This window comes from Callospermophilus lateralis, chromosome 12 (genome assembly GCF_048772815.1).
Source record: "Callospermophilus lateralis isolate mCalLat2 chromosome 12, mCalLat2.hap1, whole genome shotgun sequence".
Taxonomy (NCBI): Eukaryota; Metazoa; Chordata; class Mammalia; order Rodentia; family Sciuridae; genus Callospermophilus; species Callospermophilus lateralis.
The window spans coordinates 81,652,944-81,673,907 of NC_135316.1; the positions used below are offsets into that span (position 1 = coordinate 81,652,944).

General features: G+C 31.8%; 1 protein-coding gene across 4 annotated transcripts in view; it reads right to left on the bottom strand.

The window, feature by feature from the left end:
- Positions 1 to 20,964, bottom strand: part of Nbea (neurobeachin) — a 622,915-nt gene that overhangs the window by 185,005 nt on the left and 416,946 nt on the right. For all 4 annotated transcript variants that reach the window (XM_076872612.1, XM_076872611.1, XM_076872614.1 and 1 more), the window contains one exon: positions 14,732 to 14,875. In XM_076872612.1, coding sequence (XP_076728727.1) covers positions 14,732 to 14,875 — 144 coding nt within the window. The remainder of the gene's footprint in view (positions 1 to 14,731; positions 14,876 to 20,964) is intronic.

The following is a 20,964-nucleotide window of genomic DNA, read 5'->3' on the forward strand; positions in this document are numbered from 1 at the left end:
TAAAATTGGCTTTGTTAGAATGATTTGATGACATTCAATTGGCACAAACTTTATTTAGGGTACATAAAGTTACAATGTATTTTAGAATCATTTGACTATTTCCTAAACATAGCTTAACATAAATAAAAGCTTTATTAGCTTGCATGAATTTTCTCCAACATCGATTACTTTGAACCATATGTTTAATTTTCTTCTAGAACATGTAAAAGACTACTTTTTGGGGACAATAAACACTGACTAATCTTGGTATAATTATTAAATTTAAAATTCTAACATTATTTAGAATTAAAACTAATCTGAAAGTCTTCATGTTCAATGTGAAAGGGCATTGTTCCCAAAACATTTCAGACAAAAATATACTCAGAGTGGTAAATTTTTACAATTATTTCTATACTGTGATAACATTTGCTGGGTAAATAACTCACAGCATGAGTGACTGAAGATAGCTAAACCATCTATTATTACTTTGGATTATCATTTTTTAAGTATAGCACTATTAATTTAAAGAAAATGTTCTCCACACATAATTAAAAGAGCAATTTTTTTTTGTCTTAAGACAATTTAAAGTAAATTACTGAAGGATATGAGGTAGCTGGAACTTTGCTTTGCAATCTAGGAAAACTTTAGGCATTAAGATAGTAGAGGTGTTTGTATATGTGCCTGGGGGAGAGGGAAGTTCTCAGAAAAATACTGTGAAGAATCTTAGGCAGTGGTACACTCCTGTAATCCCATTGCCTGGGGAGGCTGAGGCAGGAGAATTTCGAGTTCAAAGCCAGCCTCAGAAACTCAGGGAGGCCCTAAGCAACTCAATGAGACCCTGCCTCTAAATAAAAAGTAAAAAAGGGCTGGGGATGTGGCTCAGTGGTTAAGTGCCCCTGGGTTCAACACCCAGTACCGAAAAAAAAAAAAAATAGATTTCCATTCATCATGGCCTTTTCTGGTTTCAGGCATTTTAAATACCTCAGGGGGAAAAAATATAGCAAGAAAGTCCCTAGAGACTGATGGTTTCCTTTATGTAAGAGAGAATATTGATAGTTGTCCAAATTAGCAGAATAAGAATTCTATGAAATTTCATCAAGTTTGTTTTCATGGAAATAGTTACAGAACATTTTTGCTTGAATTAGGAAAAGGAAACTTGAAGAACTCAAAAAAACACATACCTCGATGGACAGTTATGAACTTAAATTTTCCTTTTCAACACACTCAACACACAAAATGTACGCCCCAGCAACTCATGATAGGAAATCTTACACAAATGCTCACTATACCCAAGAAGTGGTCTTTTGATACTCCTTGGTGACTTTTTGAGTACAATCTATCCTTATGATTGAGATGAACAATTACCAGTTATTCTCAGAGTTCACTGATTTCCTGAGATGATTATTGCACAAAATGAGACAGGTGCTTAAGAAGGCATATTAATATGAGATCTGAGTAAACCTACCTCTGGAAAAACTTAATCACAGTCTGAAACAGACATGAAAAGAATGCAGACCTCTTATACAAGCAACTGAATACTGTGAGTTAGCATATTTACTCATCATGGTAGGACATCTATTTTTATATTGATATTATCTAACACATCATCTTATTTAATATGTTAATAATTAACAATTTTAAAATGTACTGAGCAAGAATCTGATATGCTCTTTAACTTATCATTTTTGTTTCCCAATTTATTTGGAAAACAGCTAATCCTTCAGGTTAAAAGAAGGAAAAAATAAAACAGTGCATTTCTGCCAAGGCAATGAGTAAATTTATATAGTTTAAGTAAAATAACATTGGGTTATTTTCTAGCACAAACATACTATAAAACAGTGATAGCCAATGTTTGGTGTGATAATATTCTGTGCCTTTTGATTTAATAGGTGAGCTAGCTGAGATTTGTGTTTCTGGTTATATTACATTTAGTTTAACATATGGAATGCATTTTTCACCTTCTGGAGGGGTATGACTCTTTTATGGCACTAGGATATCATTTAATGACCGAGAAGAGTAAATTCCTACTAGACTAGATGAGTGAATAAACCAGAGGATATAATGTAAATCTGTAGGACTAGGAGCATTAAGTCTTTGTATGCCTAGGTTGGATGAAGAGCCTGAATTTCTATTCCCATATTTTCCTGGGCACATCTTTATTGCAGCACTTATAAAACAAATATATATGTATTTAGATATCTATTTCTCTTATTTGGCATAGGCTACCTAAAAGCAGGGGTATTATCTTCTTCACCTAACACAGTATCGATCACATGGTGTGCAATCTGTTTATGGAACTGAATGCAGAAAAAATTACAAACTACTGTTGCTTTTATATGTCACAGTGAAAAGCCATTGAAAATAACAGATTATATATTTTATATTTTTCAGAATTCAACCCATTTCAATTTGTTCTTTAAAAATACAAACAATACTTTATTTTAGAGAAAACATAAATTTAAAAAATGTTCTAAAAACCAAGGAGAGTTTTGATGTAATTGGTCATCCCAGCTCTATCACATACAAACTATTATTTTTAAATGGCATAATTTTATGACTGCCATATTTTTCCTAGTATATGGTATTCTCTTTCTGTAAATTATATGCATAGATACATATATACATATATTTCACTCAGGATCCACTTATTCAATTACTCAATAAAAACTACTGAGTGTGTAGTGTGTTGCATTGAGCACTATGAGGGAATACAGTGATGTATAAGGCATGAATTTGACCCTTAAATGCCATAGGGTAAAAATAAGAAAATATAGGAACAATTATGAGGTAAGGGAGAATGGGCTTAACCAAACATTGTGTAAGGCACATAACATCAATAAATCTCATTGGTTGGGCTGGGGTTGTAACTCAGTGATACAGTGTTTGCCTACCATGTATGAAGCACTGGGTTCAATTCTCAGCATCACATATAAATAAATAAAAATAAAGATCCATTGACAACTAAAAAAAATATTTAAAAACAATAAAACAATCTCAACTGTTCCTCTGAAGCACCCTATATGATAGATGCTGCTATTATTCACATTTTACAGGTGAGAAAATGAGACTCATAGTCATTTAGGGAAGTTCATACAATAAATGGTAGAGATTGAATTCAAACCTCATTCGAAAGCTGCCATACCTGTTACATATACTTCCCTCCTCTAAGAGATGGATAGAAAAAAATTCTATAGACATATTCAGAGAAGAGATGATTTGTAGCATTTTGGGGTGGGCAGTTATTAGGATGGAATGATGGTGGTGGCATCTGAAATGAACTGTGACAGGTGGGTAACAATAGGTGGATGTGAGTGGGGACAGCTGGGAGGATGTGCTGCACAAACGGAGTTACAGGCACGAATGAGCAGCAAATAAGTGGCCAGAGATCAGTATGTGTTAAGGGGAGCAGTGTCACATGAAATGGAAAAAGCACTTGTAGCCTTGAATCTTAGAATTTTAAGTTAAGGCATCAAAGATTAGAGCTCAGGAATTATAGTGTGGAGCAGAGTTGTTTATCCTTTTGTGGGGGCGACATGTCCTTTTGAGAAGATGAGTAAACACATGGTGCTTTCCTAGAAAAATTCATCCATGTACTTTGTCCATCTTGACTCCATAATTAACAACATATTCCTATTTTGGAAAAAATTAAATTTTACCATTTCTTTTGACATCTTCCTCTATCTAAAGATTTTTCTGTATTTCTCCCTATTTCTTCTTCTTTAGTTCCAGGAAAAACATCTTTCCTCCCATGCAAGCTAGTAACTCTTAACTATGCTCTTGGTCCTACCCTTCCTTGCTACCTCCTGCTTTTCTCTTTACTGTGTCTCTCTTCTTCCTTTCTTTGTTAAGCACCTGGACATCTCTTTCTGTCTCTTAATTCCTGTTCACTTCATTGGCTTCACTCCTGTCCTTTACTGAGGCCATGGTGTTGGAAATACACACTGATTAATAAGCTAAATTCCACTAATTTTTTTAAAAAAGAACAACAGTTTATTTTTAAAGCCAGAATTTTCCATTCAACCATAATTTTTTTCACATTACCATCTTTCAATTTACCCATCTTTCAAGAAACATTAGGTTAAAAAATTGCTGAATCAGACTCCCTAGCCTTCAGAGCACAGACATCTCTTATGTTTTCTGTTTGACTTTTTTCTTGGAGTCTCTGATGGGCACTAGCTAGCTGGATTTTCAACCTTGTTGGTCCACAGGAGATCTAAAGTTGGCCCACTGCTTTTTGTTCTTGACATGCTCACTTTCTTCTAGTGATATCAGTGGTTTTAACTATGCATCTAAAATTGGGTTACAAGATGTCTTTCCATTTACTAGGTTAAGTTTTTCTGAGGGGAAAATGAGGCTAGATAAGTACAAAGATGTAAACATGGATGGGGGAATGGGTTGGGAAATACAATTGACATTTATTAACAGAAAGCAGTGTGGTTCTTATATTTCAATCCTTTATATCCTTTTGAGAATTTTGAATATCCAATAGACTCAGCTGAATGGATTCTTTTTTCCCCCTCATTTAAAAAAATTTTAAATTGGTTTTCATTAGTTATTGACAGTAGAATGCATTTATGCACTTTGATATACATAGATGGGATATAATTTCTCATTTTTCTGAGTGTACATGTTGCAGAATTATATTGGTCATGCAGTCACATATATACATACAGTAATAATGTCCCATCACTTCCCTCTACCTAATCTAAGGTAATGCTATTTTTCCCTAGTACCCCCTGCCTTACTGTGAATTAGTACCCACATATTAGAGAAAACATTTGGCCTTTGGTTTTGTGGGATTGACTTATTTCGCTTAGCATGATATTCTCCAACTCCAAACATTTACTGACAAATGCCATAATTTCACTCTTCTTTAAAGCTGAGTAATATTCCATTGAGTATGCATACCACATTTTATTTATCCACCCATCTATTGAGGGACACATAAAATTGATTCTTGAGAGTAGGAACTTATATTCATTGTATCAAAATATCTATTTTAGTGTCTGACATATGGTAGATATTCAATATTTATATTTGTTTTGCTTGCATAACCACATTCAAGCAGGGTGAAATCAAGGTCTGGCCTAAGAGTATAAGGGATTTGAGAAAAAGGGTCTAATTGGTCCTTCCAGGTCTGTCTTTACTATGTTTAATTTTGATATTTTCTAATCTATTCTTTTTAATTTCATTTACCAATAATGCTGGTACTAACTCACTTAATTGATTTGTTTACCTACCAAGGGCTGCAACTTGGAATAAACAAAACAGAACATTGATGTAGTGGAATTAAAAAAAAATGCTTTCGGAAAGAGAAAGAAAAGTAGATTTAAATTCTGGCTCTTCTTTTTGCTTGGTATATAATCATGAATGAATGTCCTGCTGTTGGAACCTAACTCTCAACATCTTAAAATGAAGTATAACACCTGAGTCACACAGTTGTATAGTTATTAGGCTATAGTAATGTTTTTCTGTTTACAAATGTCAATTTTATCATTCCCCCATCCATATTTACCTCTTCAAACTTATCTAGCTTGTTTTTTCCCCTCAGAAATCTTAAGCTAGTAAACAGAGACATCCTTATATCCCAATTTTAGATGCAAGATTTGTTTGCTTATTTTTAAGTTTTCTTTGTACCTACATCTTAGCATTCCTGTTTCATACTCAAACTGAACTGGATGAATACCATGTCTACACTTAGCTATTTGATAAATTAGCAACAAAATGGAAGAAAAAAAATCAATGATACTTTTGAAGGAAAAAAGAACACAAAGCACAGCAAACAGCAATTTTCTGATCAATATAACCACCTGAATATTTTTCTAGAAAAAAATATATAATAATATTTGGACAGCAAACTTGTTCTATTTTCTCTATTGCCAATAAAAAGTGTAGATTCATTTTTACATGACTGATGATTTGAATTGATGAAGCTAACTGTTTATGTTCAAGCATCTCCTGTAGGTTCCTCCTTTGTTACAGCACAACACCACAAAAAAAAAAAAAAATTAAAATTCAGTATGCAGAAAGACTTAGTGGTTCTTTTGCATAGCACTTCTCAGGTAAAATTGTTTTTTCACCTAATCTTTGAATCAGTGCCTAAGTCTATGGAAAAGTACCAGGTCTTCTGGGCTTGGCAGTGATGACCTCTCTTTCCTCTCCACGTTGCTAATATTCAAAATTTGGCAGTAGAAAATAGTATTGTTTTTCTTCTAAGTGTAACAAATGAAGTGACCCACATATCTTCAGTATGTGATTAATATCCTCATTCATATAATTTCTAAAAAACATTGCACATGAAAGCTTAGACCCCTACATTTAGAGAGGTACACCTACTGATAAGTTAGTTGTTTACTTTATTTTAAGTGATTGGTTGGCTGACTCAAAATTCATAGAGAAATTACTTTCTATAGAAATTCTGTATACAGAAATGAAAGAAAAACAAAAATATGTTCCAACTAATACTCCATATTAGAAAGAAAAGACCTCATCATTGTGATTTGTGAAACACTTGTTCAGAACAAAGAGGTTGATTCTTAAAACAGACACTCAAAAAAGATGGAAGAAAGTTATATGTGATTTGAATCATGGCTGATATTAATAAATATAGTTGAATGTGTTTTCAACACAATTGGGATGCTGTTGCTAATAAGAGTACCTTAAAAGAGTTTTACAGACTATGGAATCCATGGTTGGAGGGGGCATCCATTTTTTGAAACAGAAATTCAGTTACAGTAAAATATCTGCAGATGTAAAATAGCCTTGGACACTTTGTGAAAATAATGAAAAGTGGAAGAGAATGCAAGATATTCAAGGTGAAGCTTTATTTTTACAAGTCTTTTACGGACTTTAAAAATTAGGTTCAAAATTTAAATATTTCACAGCTTTTGCAAGAAATGGGCTTGTGTTAATGTTCTAAGAGCTTTGTGAAGTCTGTGTTTGAAGCTGAATGTGAACCCTTTGGGTATACTATTTATGACTGGCAAAGCAACTTCCTAATTCAAAGGAGAGAGAAAAAAAGACTTATAAAGACTCATAAGACTTTTCCAACATCAAATAGCTTTTACTAAACAACATTTTGATGAGTTAAGTGTGAGTGAGTCAGGGACATATGGATTAAATTTCCCTTGAAATACACATGGGTTTAAAAATTAAGAGGAAAATCCTGAGTAAAATGCATTTTAGAAAATCCAGAATGTTTAAAGGATATTTTACCCCTAAATATAAATATCAAGTTGAATTAATTGTATTCAGACTGTTATTAACATTACATTAAAAATATTGAAGAATCTTTTTTAAAAATTTTAGTTTTGTCAGGGAAAGAATATTGGGTTCACCATATTGGAATTGTATAGCATGTAACAATCAGGCCTAAGCACACTGTTCTGAGATAGTATTTATCTACAGCCATGTAACATCGAACATGTTCTTTTCTACAGCATGTATGATTATTTCACTAAACAATTAAAATAAAACTTTCTGTATTCTTGGAACACATTCTTTCTTTTTTCTTAAATAACATATACTTCTTTGAAAAACTTGTAGTTTCTAGTATTTTGTTTTTCCTTTAATTTTTACTGTATTTCTGAGACCTCTTGAGGTTTCTTTCCATGTTCTATATTTTGATTTATCTTCTTTTCCAGCTCAGTTTGTACACAGCATTCAGTCTACATATGAATAATTTTGCCTGGATACTCGTGTCTCCATACTAGACATTTTTACATATCATAGTCTTACTACCAGCATTCTATATGTACTCACTAGATATAGTCATGAGAGTCAATGAATAAGGAAACAAGTGAATGAATGCAAAAAGATATGTAGAAAGTAGAAATGGAGAAACATAAAAATTATTTTAATTTATTTATTTCCCTTCACCCCTTTTATCATCATTTGGATAAATATTTCACTATGGGTTTCTAGAATGACAACCATAAGAAATGGAAACAATTGATCAATTTACAATAAGAAAAATGACTTTACAGCACACTGTCCCTTGAAGATCATACCTGGGAACTGTCAGGGACATCACCGTGCTCATTAGAGAGATGATGGCACTTGGGAGAGGGTTCTAATAGATAGATGTCCTTCTTATTTCTCCATTTTTCTCACTTTTAATTCACATAATTCATTTTCAGTTTCAGATTCTTGATTAGGTAAGGGTGTTTGTGTGTGTGTGTGTGTGTGTGTGTGTGTGTGTGTGTGTGAAGGATTATAAACCTACCACTTTGAAAAACCCACATTAAAAAAATCCAACTCATTCTAACACTTCTCTCCTGATTCTAACTACCCTTAAAAATATTAAATGTACCGTTATTATCCATTGGTTATAGAACGTTTTTCAATTTAATAAAGAATTTTTTAAAAAATTAAGAGTAGCAGTGGTACCTAGGCCTCATAAATGGGAACTTCAAGATAAATTTGTTAAAGAGAATGGAAGAAAGATTAGTTGAATTTTAACTGTCCCTATCATAGAAAAAAGTCAAGTGATATATTGAGTAATTTATTTGAGTGATTCAGTTAGTATGAGCAGAGAATCTTATAATTCAAACCCAAATACTTTATTTCAGTAGCTGAAATTAAGTTGTGTTTTGTCTTTTGTTTATTATATAATTAGATAATTATTTCAGGTCTCCTATTTACTAACTTTTAAGTCACTGTGTTAGATTTCTTTGTGGTTCAAGGAAACCTAGTATATAGTCCTTAATGAACCTATAGTTTAAAAGGAGAGAGAAAACATAGAAAAACCTCTAAAATATGATACTTTATGTAGTAAGTGTTTTAAGAATGATATAATCAAAATGTTATGGAATGTCAAGAATCAAATGGGATGAATTTAAGCTAAAAAGCTTTTTTTTTTTTTTTTCCAGCAAAAGAAACAATAATGTTAAGAGAGAAACTACAGAATGGGATACCACAGGCACCTCACATAAAGCATTAATCTCCAGGATATATAAAGAACTCAAAAAACTTAACACCAACATAAAACAAAACAAACAAACAAACACTCCCCCCCCCAAATAACCCAATCAATTAATGGGCTAAGGAATTGAACAGACACTTCACAAAAGAAATACAATTGATAAACAAATATATGAAAAAAATGTTCAACATCTCTGGCAATTAGAGAAATGTAAATCAAAACTACTCTAAGATTCCATCTCACTCCAGTCAGAATGGCAATTATCAAGATACAAGTAACAATAAATGTTGAGAAGGATGTGCGGAAAAAGGTACATACATACACTGCCGGTGTGACTGCAAATTGGAGCAACCACTATGGAAAGCAATATGGAGATTTCTCAGAAAACTTGGAATGGAACCACCATTTGACCCATCTATCCCACTCCTCAGTTTATACCCCAAAGGCTTAAAATCAGGATACTATGTTCACATAAAACCTTGTTCACGAGTATTTATAGCAGCATTATTCATAATTGCCAAAAGGTGAAAACAACTCAAATGTCCATCAACCAAGGAACAAACAAAATATATTATATATATATATAATGGAATAGTTCCCATAAAAAAGACATGTATGCTACAACATTGATGAACCTTGAAAATATTATGCTAAGTGAAAGAAACCGGACTTGAATGACTCCATATGATTCCACTAAAATGAAAAGTGCAGAATAGACAAAGGTGTAGAGATAGACAATAGATGAGTGGCTATCTAGGACCACAGAGAGGGAACAGGCAGATGATAGGGGAGAGCCAAAGAGATAAGGTTTCTTTTGGGGGCAATGAAATGTTTAAAATTGATTGTGGTGATGGTTATATAATTGTGTGAATATGCTAAAAATAACTGATTTGTATATTGTATATGGGTGAATTTTATGGTATGTGAATTATATCTCAATAAAGCTATTTCCAAAACAATGTTAACAAAAAAATGTTGTAGGGGTACACAATTGACTAGTTAATATTTCATGTATGTGTGTGTTTGTGTGTGTGTGTGTTCTGGTGTCAGGGACTGAACTCGGGCATTCAACCACTGAGCGACATTTCCAGCCTTATTGTTTTGTATTTTATTTGGAGACAGGGTCTCACTGAGTTGTTTCACAATATTGTGAAAATGCTTTATGTGATAAGTGTCTTAAGAATGATATAATAAAAATGTTATGGGATGTCAAGAATCAATAAATGGGATGGATTTAAGCTAAAAAGACTTCTAAGTATAATATAATAGAGCTAATGTAAGATGGAGTTATAAAGACAGGGTTTCACTTTTCCCCTGTTTTGAGTCTTTCAGTATCATGACATTTAAACCTAAACTTTGCTGAGGCTGGCTTTGAACTCTTGATCCACTTGCCTAAGCTTCTCAAGCTGCTGGGATCACAGGACTGTGGCACTGCTCTGGGATTGATTGTGTTTTAAATGGGTCCTAAAAAATGGGTTTGTGATAGGAGGAGACAGGGAGGGTGTAAATACAGAGATGAGAAGGATATTTCAGGAGAGAAGGAGTTTAGATATTAGTTTAGGCGTGTAGAAAAGTTTTAAGTTATTGAATATTAAATGGATGGGTAAATTATTGGTAACAGCTTATATATGTAACAACAGCAGAAAATAATTATTACAGCTTATAGAATTGATAATAAAGCATTAAAGACCATTACTGTCAGCATTATTAACAACTTTGAATTTCCTAAATTACTAGGATTTCTAACTTTTGGAAGTAATAATAAATAAATTTGTATGAATTCTAATTATTTGGAAATTTGGAAATTGTAAAATGTTTCTAGTATCGCCCAGCATATATGACATTCTAAAAGAAAATACATTTCACTAGTGGGACATAATTCTACCAGTTTAATTAAATCATTCACAAAAATTGGAGTTAATCTTAAATATTACTTTATAATTATTTGAAGAAACAACTTACTAAATTTTAAATTAAAATAAATAATTGATATTTTAGATTAAAATTGGTTGTTATACTGATTAATCTAAATATTTTATCCCAAATTATAATTAGTTAGCTGAAATATTTAAGTGCATATGGAATCATAGTTGCTCATTCACTTCAGTAATTACTACAAACTAAAAAAGCAACTGAAATAAATTAAGTTAGGTGTTATTAATGTAATAATTAATTAATTAATTGGTATACTTCTATATTGTAATCATATTAGCCATTTGCTATAATATATAATAAATTGAGTAATTAGTAATCACACATAATTAACTTGCTTCTTGAGATGAACAGCTTGGCAAGAAAGGGAACTACAAGTAAAACAGAAAGCTGCATGACATTCAAAGCTAAAAAACTTTGTGGAACAATTTATCTTTATTAAAATTAGAAGGCTCTGAACAAAATGGAAAAAACACGTGAGTCAATATTTAAATAAAATTGTGGTAAAAGTATTCTATTGCTTATCAAATATTTTTAACTTACCAGAATGATTTTGGTCAACACCTAGACTATAATTAAAGCTAAAATTAATTATTATACATATTCACAGACTTCTAAGTAAATATAATAGAGCTAATGTAAGATGGAGTTATAAAGACAGGGTTTCACTTTTCCCTGTTGGAATCTTTAAGTATCAAATATACACCTGGCTATATACATATTTAAATGTAAAATTGGATGAATTTTAGTGTAAACCATATACTATGTATTTTTAAAGAAATGCTATTTTATGTACAGTTCTTAACTTTATACAAGTTAATCTTTCTGGACCTCCATATCCTATTTCTTAAAGTACTAGTAATCATAGTTTATATCTCATGGGGTTGTTGTGAAAGATAAATGATTATTGCACATAAAGCTGTCTGAACACTGGTTCCTAAAAAGACATGCTAACTATTTTTCTCCCTTCTATTTTTATTCTTTTTAGAAACAACTGTGTTTCTAAAAACATTTCATTTAAACCAAAATAAGGAATTAATCTTAATTAGTAATGTTCCTTAGTTTTCTTTACTAAGTAGCAAACTCTTTCTATTTAACTTAATATTGCACACTAAAAAATTATATGTATGGTTTCTTTTTCTGTATGCCTATGTCATGAAAACAGGGTTTTGTAACAAAAGGAAAATGCTTTATGTTAATTAGAAGGTCTAGGCTTAACTTTACTATTGTAAAATGGTGCATTCTTTCATATACAATCTAAAATCTGAAAACTCAATTATGTGCACATTTTTGACAGTTCATTTATATATGAATAATGGGCAAGCCACATCATTAAGGTAATAATGAAAAGGCAAACCTGTAATTTCTATCTTTAAGATGGAAACAAACAATTTTTTATGGAATGTGACACCAAATAAATAAAAGATTATATTAATATTGTATACAGATTTTAGGATCTCTTGGATTTTGGTCTCCTATGATGGTGAACTTTTCTTTAGGCAGTATAGTATTATTATGCTATTTCGGATGCTAAATTCTGGATAAGATAGATATTATTTAGTAAACTTAAATTTCTGACATAGCTAACCATAGTCTGGTACAATAATTTCTTGGAACAAAATGTTATGTATTTATGTGATCTGAAACTTCACAAATACATGATTTCTTAAGCCTAGTGCTTCTAGTTTGTAATTAACTTCTAAAAGTGAATTTTATGTAACATTGTCACTATCATGACAGTCTATACAGAGTCAATCTACACATCCCTATTCATTATGCAGACAACTTCTGTGGTTCTTACTTTTCCCTTCACAAAACATCCATCTCCCATTTCTTTTCCACTGCATTCAAAATTCCTTCAAGTAACATTTTGAACTGCTCTTTAAAAAATAAACATGATAGACTAGGCAGGGGGATCAATATTTTAAGACAGCTAATAAGATTTTTCAGACACAAGGATCCTAAAAGAAGAGTATGAGATAGGATCAGGTGGATTTGGATAGGAACAGATCTGCTCAAGAAAAATCTGTTAAAAGAAGTGAGAAGAGTCTTGATAGAGCACATTCGTTAGAAGGTTCATAATTTGATTTTTCATAGAAATTTTATGTAACATTATTGTCATTATTATGATACTCTAGATTTAAAAATTTTGAAATAAATGTATTTAAATGGAATACTTTAATTGTCTTTGGATATTGAAACATAATGTGTTTTAAAATTTTGTTTATAAATATAAATTAATATATCGGATTAGTTAACATTAAAGGAGAGAAATATAGTTATTAGATTTGCTGCATTTTCACTGATATTACAGGGTAGATTTTAATGATATACTTCAAGGGACAAGGCACATTTCAATCAACTAATTATCTTTAATGTAAGAAAGGACCAGAAAGAAGGGGTTGGAGTTGTGGCTCAGTGGTAGAGCGCTTGCTTAGCATGTGTGAGGCACTGGGTTCAATTCTTAGCACCACATGTAAATAAATAAAGGTCCATTGACAACTAAAAGTAATATTAAAAAAAGAAAGGACCAGAAAGAGTTTAAACTACGTGTTAGCATATGTGAATGAAAAAGGGCAAGCCATTATCTAAAAAGATTAGGCACCACATTTGTGAATTTCCTATGATCTTTAAGATCAAGGACGAGACCAGGAAAAAAAGAAATATTTGTGGGCAAACAGAATTAGTGAGTTTCATTTGCTTATAGTTCTAAAACCAAAACTTGAACATTTACTTAAGGAATTCAAGGCAAACATTTAGTCATAGATTTCAGAGTAGTTTTAAATAGAAGAATAAATATAAGAAATAGTTATCATGATATGGGAACTTTAGTAAGAAGGCATATCCAGGAACTGGCATTGGAATAGCCTTGTTAATCCAGAAGAGGGAGAATAAGATGCCATGTCCACTTTACAATTAATAGCAACCTCTCTTTGGTAAAAAGGGAAATGTCTAAGTGGTAGAAATAAATCACTAAAGCTTTCATACAGCCTTGACAGATAATTTTTGGTATGCCCCCAGAAAGTGAAATGTGATTTTGTAAACAGAATGATAACTACAGTCTACTTCTTATTGTTGACTTCTACCTTGTTGTTGTGTGGGCTGAAAATATAGAACTGAGATAACACTTGGCCACTTTTTTTGAAACTCTAAAGTAGGAGTATTTAACTGGAGATCAGGGTATAATTTCATAGACTGGTTTCTGGGGTTCAGTGAATGGTCTGAAATTGTACACAAAATTCTATGTGCGTCTTCATAAAGTGATCTGCTTTCATCAGGCTCTCAAAATGGTTTGAAACCAAAAAAAAAAAAGGTTGTTAACCAATATATTAGGATAATTATATCCCAACTGGTCCTTATAGAAGCTGTCCTCAATTGACCTCAGATCATTACTTAGAGAAGATAAGAGTGGAAAGTAGGTGGGGAAAAATGTCTGCTAGTGATGGGAGACTAGCAATATGAGATCTGATAGCAAAATGGGAAGGGGAAAGCGCATTCCAAAGAGTGACAGCAGGAAGAAAATGGCAAATTTCAAGGTCACCTGGCAGAAGGGGCTATTAGATATAACTCAAGGGATCTATCACCCTGTCCAACCTCCCAGTGATATACACAGCTATATGTGGACAACTTCGATTATGTTTTTACTTCTCCCATATAAAAATTTGCTCTTTATCATACAGAAAGTTGGTGTTATTCATTTTTTTTGGTCAAGAAAATACACACTTACTTATGGTTCTCTCTTCAATAGCAGAAAACAATATAGTAGAAAATTTACTTTCAAGTGATTGAACATTTTGACAACTATGAGTGCACATTTATTCATCAGGAGATAGAATTTAAATTTTCTTAAATTCACTGTATTTGTTAACACAAAATAGAAGAAAAATTGAAATTTACCTGCAAGATTGTCAATTTCTTTCTCCTGGAGCAGACTGACGGCGTCATCATCTCCTTCCAACATAAGTTCAGTCTCTGCATTCTGGTTCACTATTGCTTGACTTCTGAATGCTTTCTTAGATTTTACTACATCTTCTTCAGTGCCTGATCACAACCAAAATATAATAAGGTTATTATGCTGTTTTTTGCGTCCAGTGAGTATTATAAGTAACTGATTACTTTGTTATATGTTGCATAATTATAGAACATTTTAAAATTCTTCATTGTTTGGTTTTCTGTGAGAAAAACTAGAGGAATTTAATAATCTACCCTTATTTTACAGATGAGGAAATAAGCTGAGAAAGCTACATTCATAGTCAGGGTATCTATAATCCATTTCTTATGACTCCATGAACAGTGCATGTTCTACACAAAATCTGTACTTCATCTTAAAATCAGTTTTTTAGTGCATAAAATTAAACAATTTTAAATAATTATATTTTTTTGAATTAGGTAAAAAATTGACCTGCTGGCTTTTGAAAGTAGATGAGACAGGTATGAAGAAAACAAGAAAGCATTCACATCTGAGAGGAAAAATGTCAGTGGAGAGTTACAGAAAGTCAAAGGTAGGAATGATACTTACATAAACCTACTTCACCATAGTTGTTTTCTTTAGCAATTAATAAAAAAATACTATCTGAAATTATAGTCTTGTATGGTATATCAAATAACACAAAAACCAATCAAAACAGAAAAATTCAAATATAGCAAATTTTTACCTGGCATTAACATGCCAATCAATGTAAAGGTTAGAAAGTAATGCATCTAAATTCCTAATGTATTTGATTGCTTAACAAATATTTGCACATTGACATTCCAACACCTGATTTAGCAGGTGAAATGAGTCTCAAATTGTATAAACTGCAAACAAATTTATACATCTAATGATACAGACTTACTTTTTGGGGGGAGGAGGAAGAGAGAAAGAGGGAGGGGGGAGAAAAAGGAAAGGGGGTGGGGAGAGAGAGAGAGAGAGAGAGAGAGAGAGAGAGAGAGAGAGAGAGAGAGAGAGAAGGGAAATACTTCTATTCCATATCACCTGAAAATGAATTTCAATTTGGAGAAACTACTTTCATATCTTACTTAGTTGGTGAATATATTCCTAGAAATGGGAGCCTAGCCTAGTAAAATTAGTCCTATATGTTGTTGTATGTTAGTTCCAGGTGGTGATATGGAGTTGCACATATTGGTAGTTGCTTTCCAAATCATGTCATGCCTCTGGCCAAAATTCTCTGCAGTTATAATTCATAATCCTTTTAGCCAATTCTCCGAGGCTTGTACCATAGGATTTCCACCAGTACATCACTGTCTGTTAATGTTTGCTCAATCACTTTCTTGGAAGGGCATCTAGGTGCCATGGAACATGCACTATAAAACAGTTTTAACCTTTTCTTTACTTTTTGTCTTTTTTGCAGCTTTTGTTTTTGTCAGTGACTGAAAGCCATCTCTGTTTGCTAAAACATGAACAAATGAACTCAAAGAATGCCACAGAGGAGTAAAAGCACATGCTAAAGAACATAGTCACTTCACAAAACCACTGTAGAGTACCAGTGGCTGAGAGGAACTATGTTTTATCCCAGCCCCTGCTCATTTAGACAGTATAGTTAATATACACTTTTGCAGTATAAAGCAACAGACTGTTAAATGTGCCTTGACAAACATTTCGGAGACAAATCATATTATTACAAATCAGCAACTTATCAGAGGTGAGAGAATTAAATGGGTTATTTGTGTGTTTTTCCTTCACTGGCCTATAGATGATTTTTGTTTCTGCAATGAAGATTTAGGATATATCCCTGACTTCAAACATTATCCTAATTTCATATGATTTTTTTTTTTTGTAAAATAAAGCCAGCATAACAGTAACCTCTTGGGGTTAGCTATCTTTATAAAGCATTTGATTCTAGGATGGTAACTTAATTAGGGAAACATAGAACTTGCATCATTTAACAAAAGAAACAGATGCAATGATTAATAACCTAGATCTCCTAAGGTCTTTACCTTCATATTTTTAGACAACTTTACCTGGATAATACTAATTGAACATTTCTCTGAGCTAATTGTCTCTTGCTACTCCTTCTCCTTTGATCAAATCACTTCAGTCCCGCAACCCAGGATTAATCTTGTATGGTGACTGCCACTGCTCTAGTTCAGGTCATTTTGGTCCAGAGGGTTCTGGGAACTCTTTTATTCACACTACCCTCCATGCTTTTGTCAGACTGATTATTATGAAACAAAGATTGGTTGAAGAAATTTTCCTGTTTAATATTGTTTATTAACTCTTCTTAGTCAACAACACTAAATGCAAGACTTAGAATAAAATCTAACTTAGCATGGATGACCAAGTCCTTTTGTCTTCTCATCACCAGCTTTGCATTACCTTTCACAACTTTGCAATGTTGAACCACCTATAGCTTCTAAAATATGTCATGCTTTCTCATACCTCAATCTGTGCTAATTTAATTTCCTCTGTATATTTTTCTTTCCTTCATTATGTGGCTATTTCTCCTTGTGCTTCAAAACTCATTTCCATCAGGAGCTTCTCCTAACTAAGGCCTCTGTGCTTGCAGTTTACATAGAACTCAACCATATTGTAAAGCTGGTTTCTGTCTTCTCTGCTATACTGGAGCCTCACCCCTGTGGCCTCAGTGTCTGGCACTCAGCAGGTACACCACAAACAGGTGCTGAACTGAAGTTCAAGTTTTCCTCAACCTTTAACCCCATCCCTTCTCTAATTTCTTAAGATAGATTTGTTTATTCTTTTCCTTTTGCTTTCACAATACCTCGTAAATCCTGCTATGAAACTACTTACAGGTATTACAACTGCATATTTATCTCTATAACAGCCTTGAAGCACCTTCATGACTGAAAAATGGTTCCATCTTTTATTGTTCTCAGTATTTTGCACACTGACTGGCCCAGAGTGAGCACTTATAAATCCTGAATAAATGTATAAACTAAAAAACAACAGTTACCTGTTTATAGAAGTTTCTAAATATGAAATTCCCAAGGCATCTTAGAATCAATCATAGAGAAAACCTATGTATTTACATGAAAGAGAATTTGATTTTTTGCATAAAAGTCAATAAAGTTCTTTTAAGTGTGAGTCAGTCCAAAAAAGCAAGTGTTTACTTGTATTGCAACCACGTTGAAAATAAAGCTTTCTATTATTCCTGTGTTACCAAATAAAAATCTGCCCATGGAGAAAATGTAGTAGAAAAAAAGTAAGCTCTGAAACATACATCAAACTTCCTGTTTTACCTACTCTAGTTTTAAAGCAGTAAAACAATCTTTAAAAGAAAGATATGTCTTTTAAAGAAATATAGTAAAAGAATCTGTTTCAACACAGGGAACTTATTCCTGTTGAAGTGCTATCATTTTGCAGCTCGGTAAACTTCCCGATTTTATGGTACTATAACAAACATTTATCTAAATTAGAGTTCATGAGATCTAAAGGTGCTTTTCAATCACAATATCCTTTATGAATTAAAGTTTCATTCATCAAAATTACAGGCAAAAAGTGGTAAGGTCTCCGAGGGCTGTCTCATTACAAGGCTAGTAAACACTGTCCTTAGAAAGAATTGGTTTATCACCCAACAAATCAAAATCTTATTGGGAAGAGAATTTATTTGAGATAATCTATCTTCAGAAGACATGTTGAACGGAGTGCACTTCTTGGCCTCTTTAGCCATTCATCAAGAAATTAACAAGCGAACCACAAACCATCAGTATGCCTTGGTTTTGAAAATGTGAACTATGTGTGAAGCTAGATAGGAGAGATGTATATGCCTACTTTCTATAAGAATATTAAAATGCCATAAAATTTTAAAAGTTTTAGAAGAAAAAATGCCACCACTTCTAGATTAATGAAGTCAAATCCAACTCTAGATTTTTTTCAGATTATGTTACAAATGACAAACACATGAAAACATTAAATATATAGATTTATTAGTAAAGATAAAAACCTGAAAAAGGTTTGTATTTGAAAATGTCATCTAATGTACAATAATGTATCAACTGAACCTAAATTTCCTTTTTTATAAAATTTCTCTTAATAAACAGGTATCCATGTAAAACCAAGTACATTTAAAAAGTGAACTAACAGGAGAACTAAAATTTTCCTAGTATGGTTACTATACTCTTATATTATTATTACTATTATAACTATATTATTATCATTTTAAAGTGTTGTGATTTTAAATAAGCCTAATTAACATACAGAAATGACAAAGTGGATATTTTAACTTATCTAAATAATATTAAAGAATCTATCTACCTGGAATGTCCAAAAATCAAGGTCAGGAAATTAGTTCATTTTCTCATTGTTATTTTTCACTGATAAATATAAACAATTAATGTAAAAAATACTACCAAATTGTTTATTTGTGCTTAAGGAATTATCATATAGTCAACTCAAAAACATCAATACTACTAAGGAAAAAATAATTCACAACAATAAATAGCCATAAATCATACATGTGATTAATGCACAAAGAGAAAAGATACCACCCTGTAATAAGCTAATTTTAGTGTAGCAAATACTTCTATGCTATTATTATTCATAGTGAGTATGATACTATGAATTAATGTCATTTATACAAGTTATACATAAAATATATATATGCATATGTATGAATATATGTATCTATCATCTGTATAATTATATAAAAATATTTTTTCAACCTTATTTTATCCATACAATTTTAAGTACAAGATCTATGATAGCTCATGATCTTATCATTTAACCTTGTCAATTCACTGATTTGGCCTCTTTGAACCTCATCTTCCCCAAGAGCTGAATGCTTCTGTCACTACACCTTTAAGTCTGACATATAATTTCTTCTACATGAAATTCTCTTACCTGCCTTGTCCTTCTCTGTATAACCTTTGTATCTTAGAAATAGGCCATAACATATCATAATTTTTCATTTTGGAATCCTTTATTTAGGGATTCTCTTAGTGACTTAATTCCTACCCTGTCAAGTATCAAAGAGTCAGCAATTGTTTGTTGAATAAGCACACGAAAATAATTCACTTGTTAGTTGTTTTATATGCCATTACTTAAGTACTTAAGTTACTTTACTTTTCATTTCCTTTGTAGTCTTCTCATAAATGAGGAAGTTAGACAATGCATTTTGCCATTTCTTATTGTTTCCTCCAATATTCATTAGGAATATGTGTGTGTGTATATATATATATGTGTGTGTGTGTATGTATACATATATAAATATATGTATATGTCTGTATATTTAATGTTTTCACATGTTTGTTATTTGTAACATGAAAAAAATTAATGTTGGGTTTGACATATATATATATATATATATATATATATATATATATATATATATATATATATAAATTTAGACCAATCTCTTAATTTTGTCAACTTGTGAAACAGGAATAATAAGTATTTTCAACCTAACTCTCATAGGATTATTACAAAATTAAAATGAGACAATGGATGTTTAAATATTTTGAAATGTGTGAAGATTATCCTTATAATAAACTATTACAAATGTTAAAAATTTGATAATAAATTAATAAGAGAATTAAAAGATTATATTCAGTACATAAAACTGAGAAAAACACAGTCAATGCTTTATTGCTTATAATGATGTTGCACAAACACGGGGAAAAGGAGGTTAATGTGAGGATTAAAACCCTCAAACAAGATAAAACATAAGCCCAAATCCTAACAATGCTAGATATTCAAATAATGATGGCTTCTTTTCCTTCAGCTGGAGTTGGTCTTCCTTCCACCATGCTGCTAACAGTCTGTTTATACTCATTACAAGACTTTGACCCTTTAACTCCTCCACTAGACTGGATGCTTCCTGAAGACAGAAGGATGCCAGTAACACAAGTGCATACTAGTCCAAATGGAATAGGGTGTAAATATCTCACATTTAAAAAATGTTTTCTTCCTAAAAAACTTTTTATTCATTTAAAGTTATTAGATAAAATTACATAAGCATCAAACTTTGGACATGCTTTTTCAATTTTGTGTAGATATATTCACAATATAAGTACTTAAAATCTTGAATATTGAAGGAAAATAACTACTTTTTCAACAAAAGAAATGCACTTAGTATAGATTTCTTTTTCTTCTTTGGAAGAAATCTTTTAGGTGAGATTGGCAGACTAGAAATTTAAGTCTCATTTTAATTTTACCTAAATGTATTATTAATAAA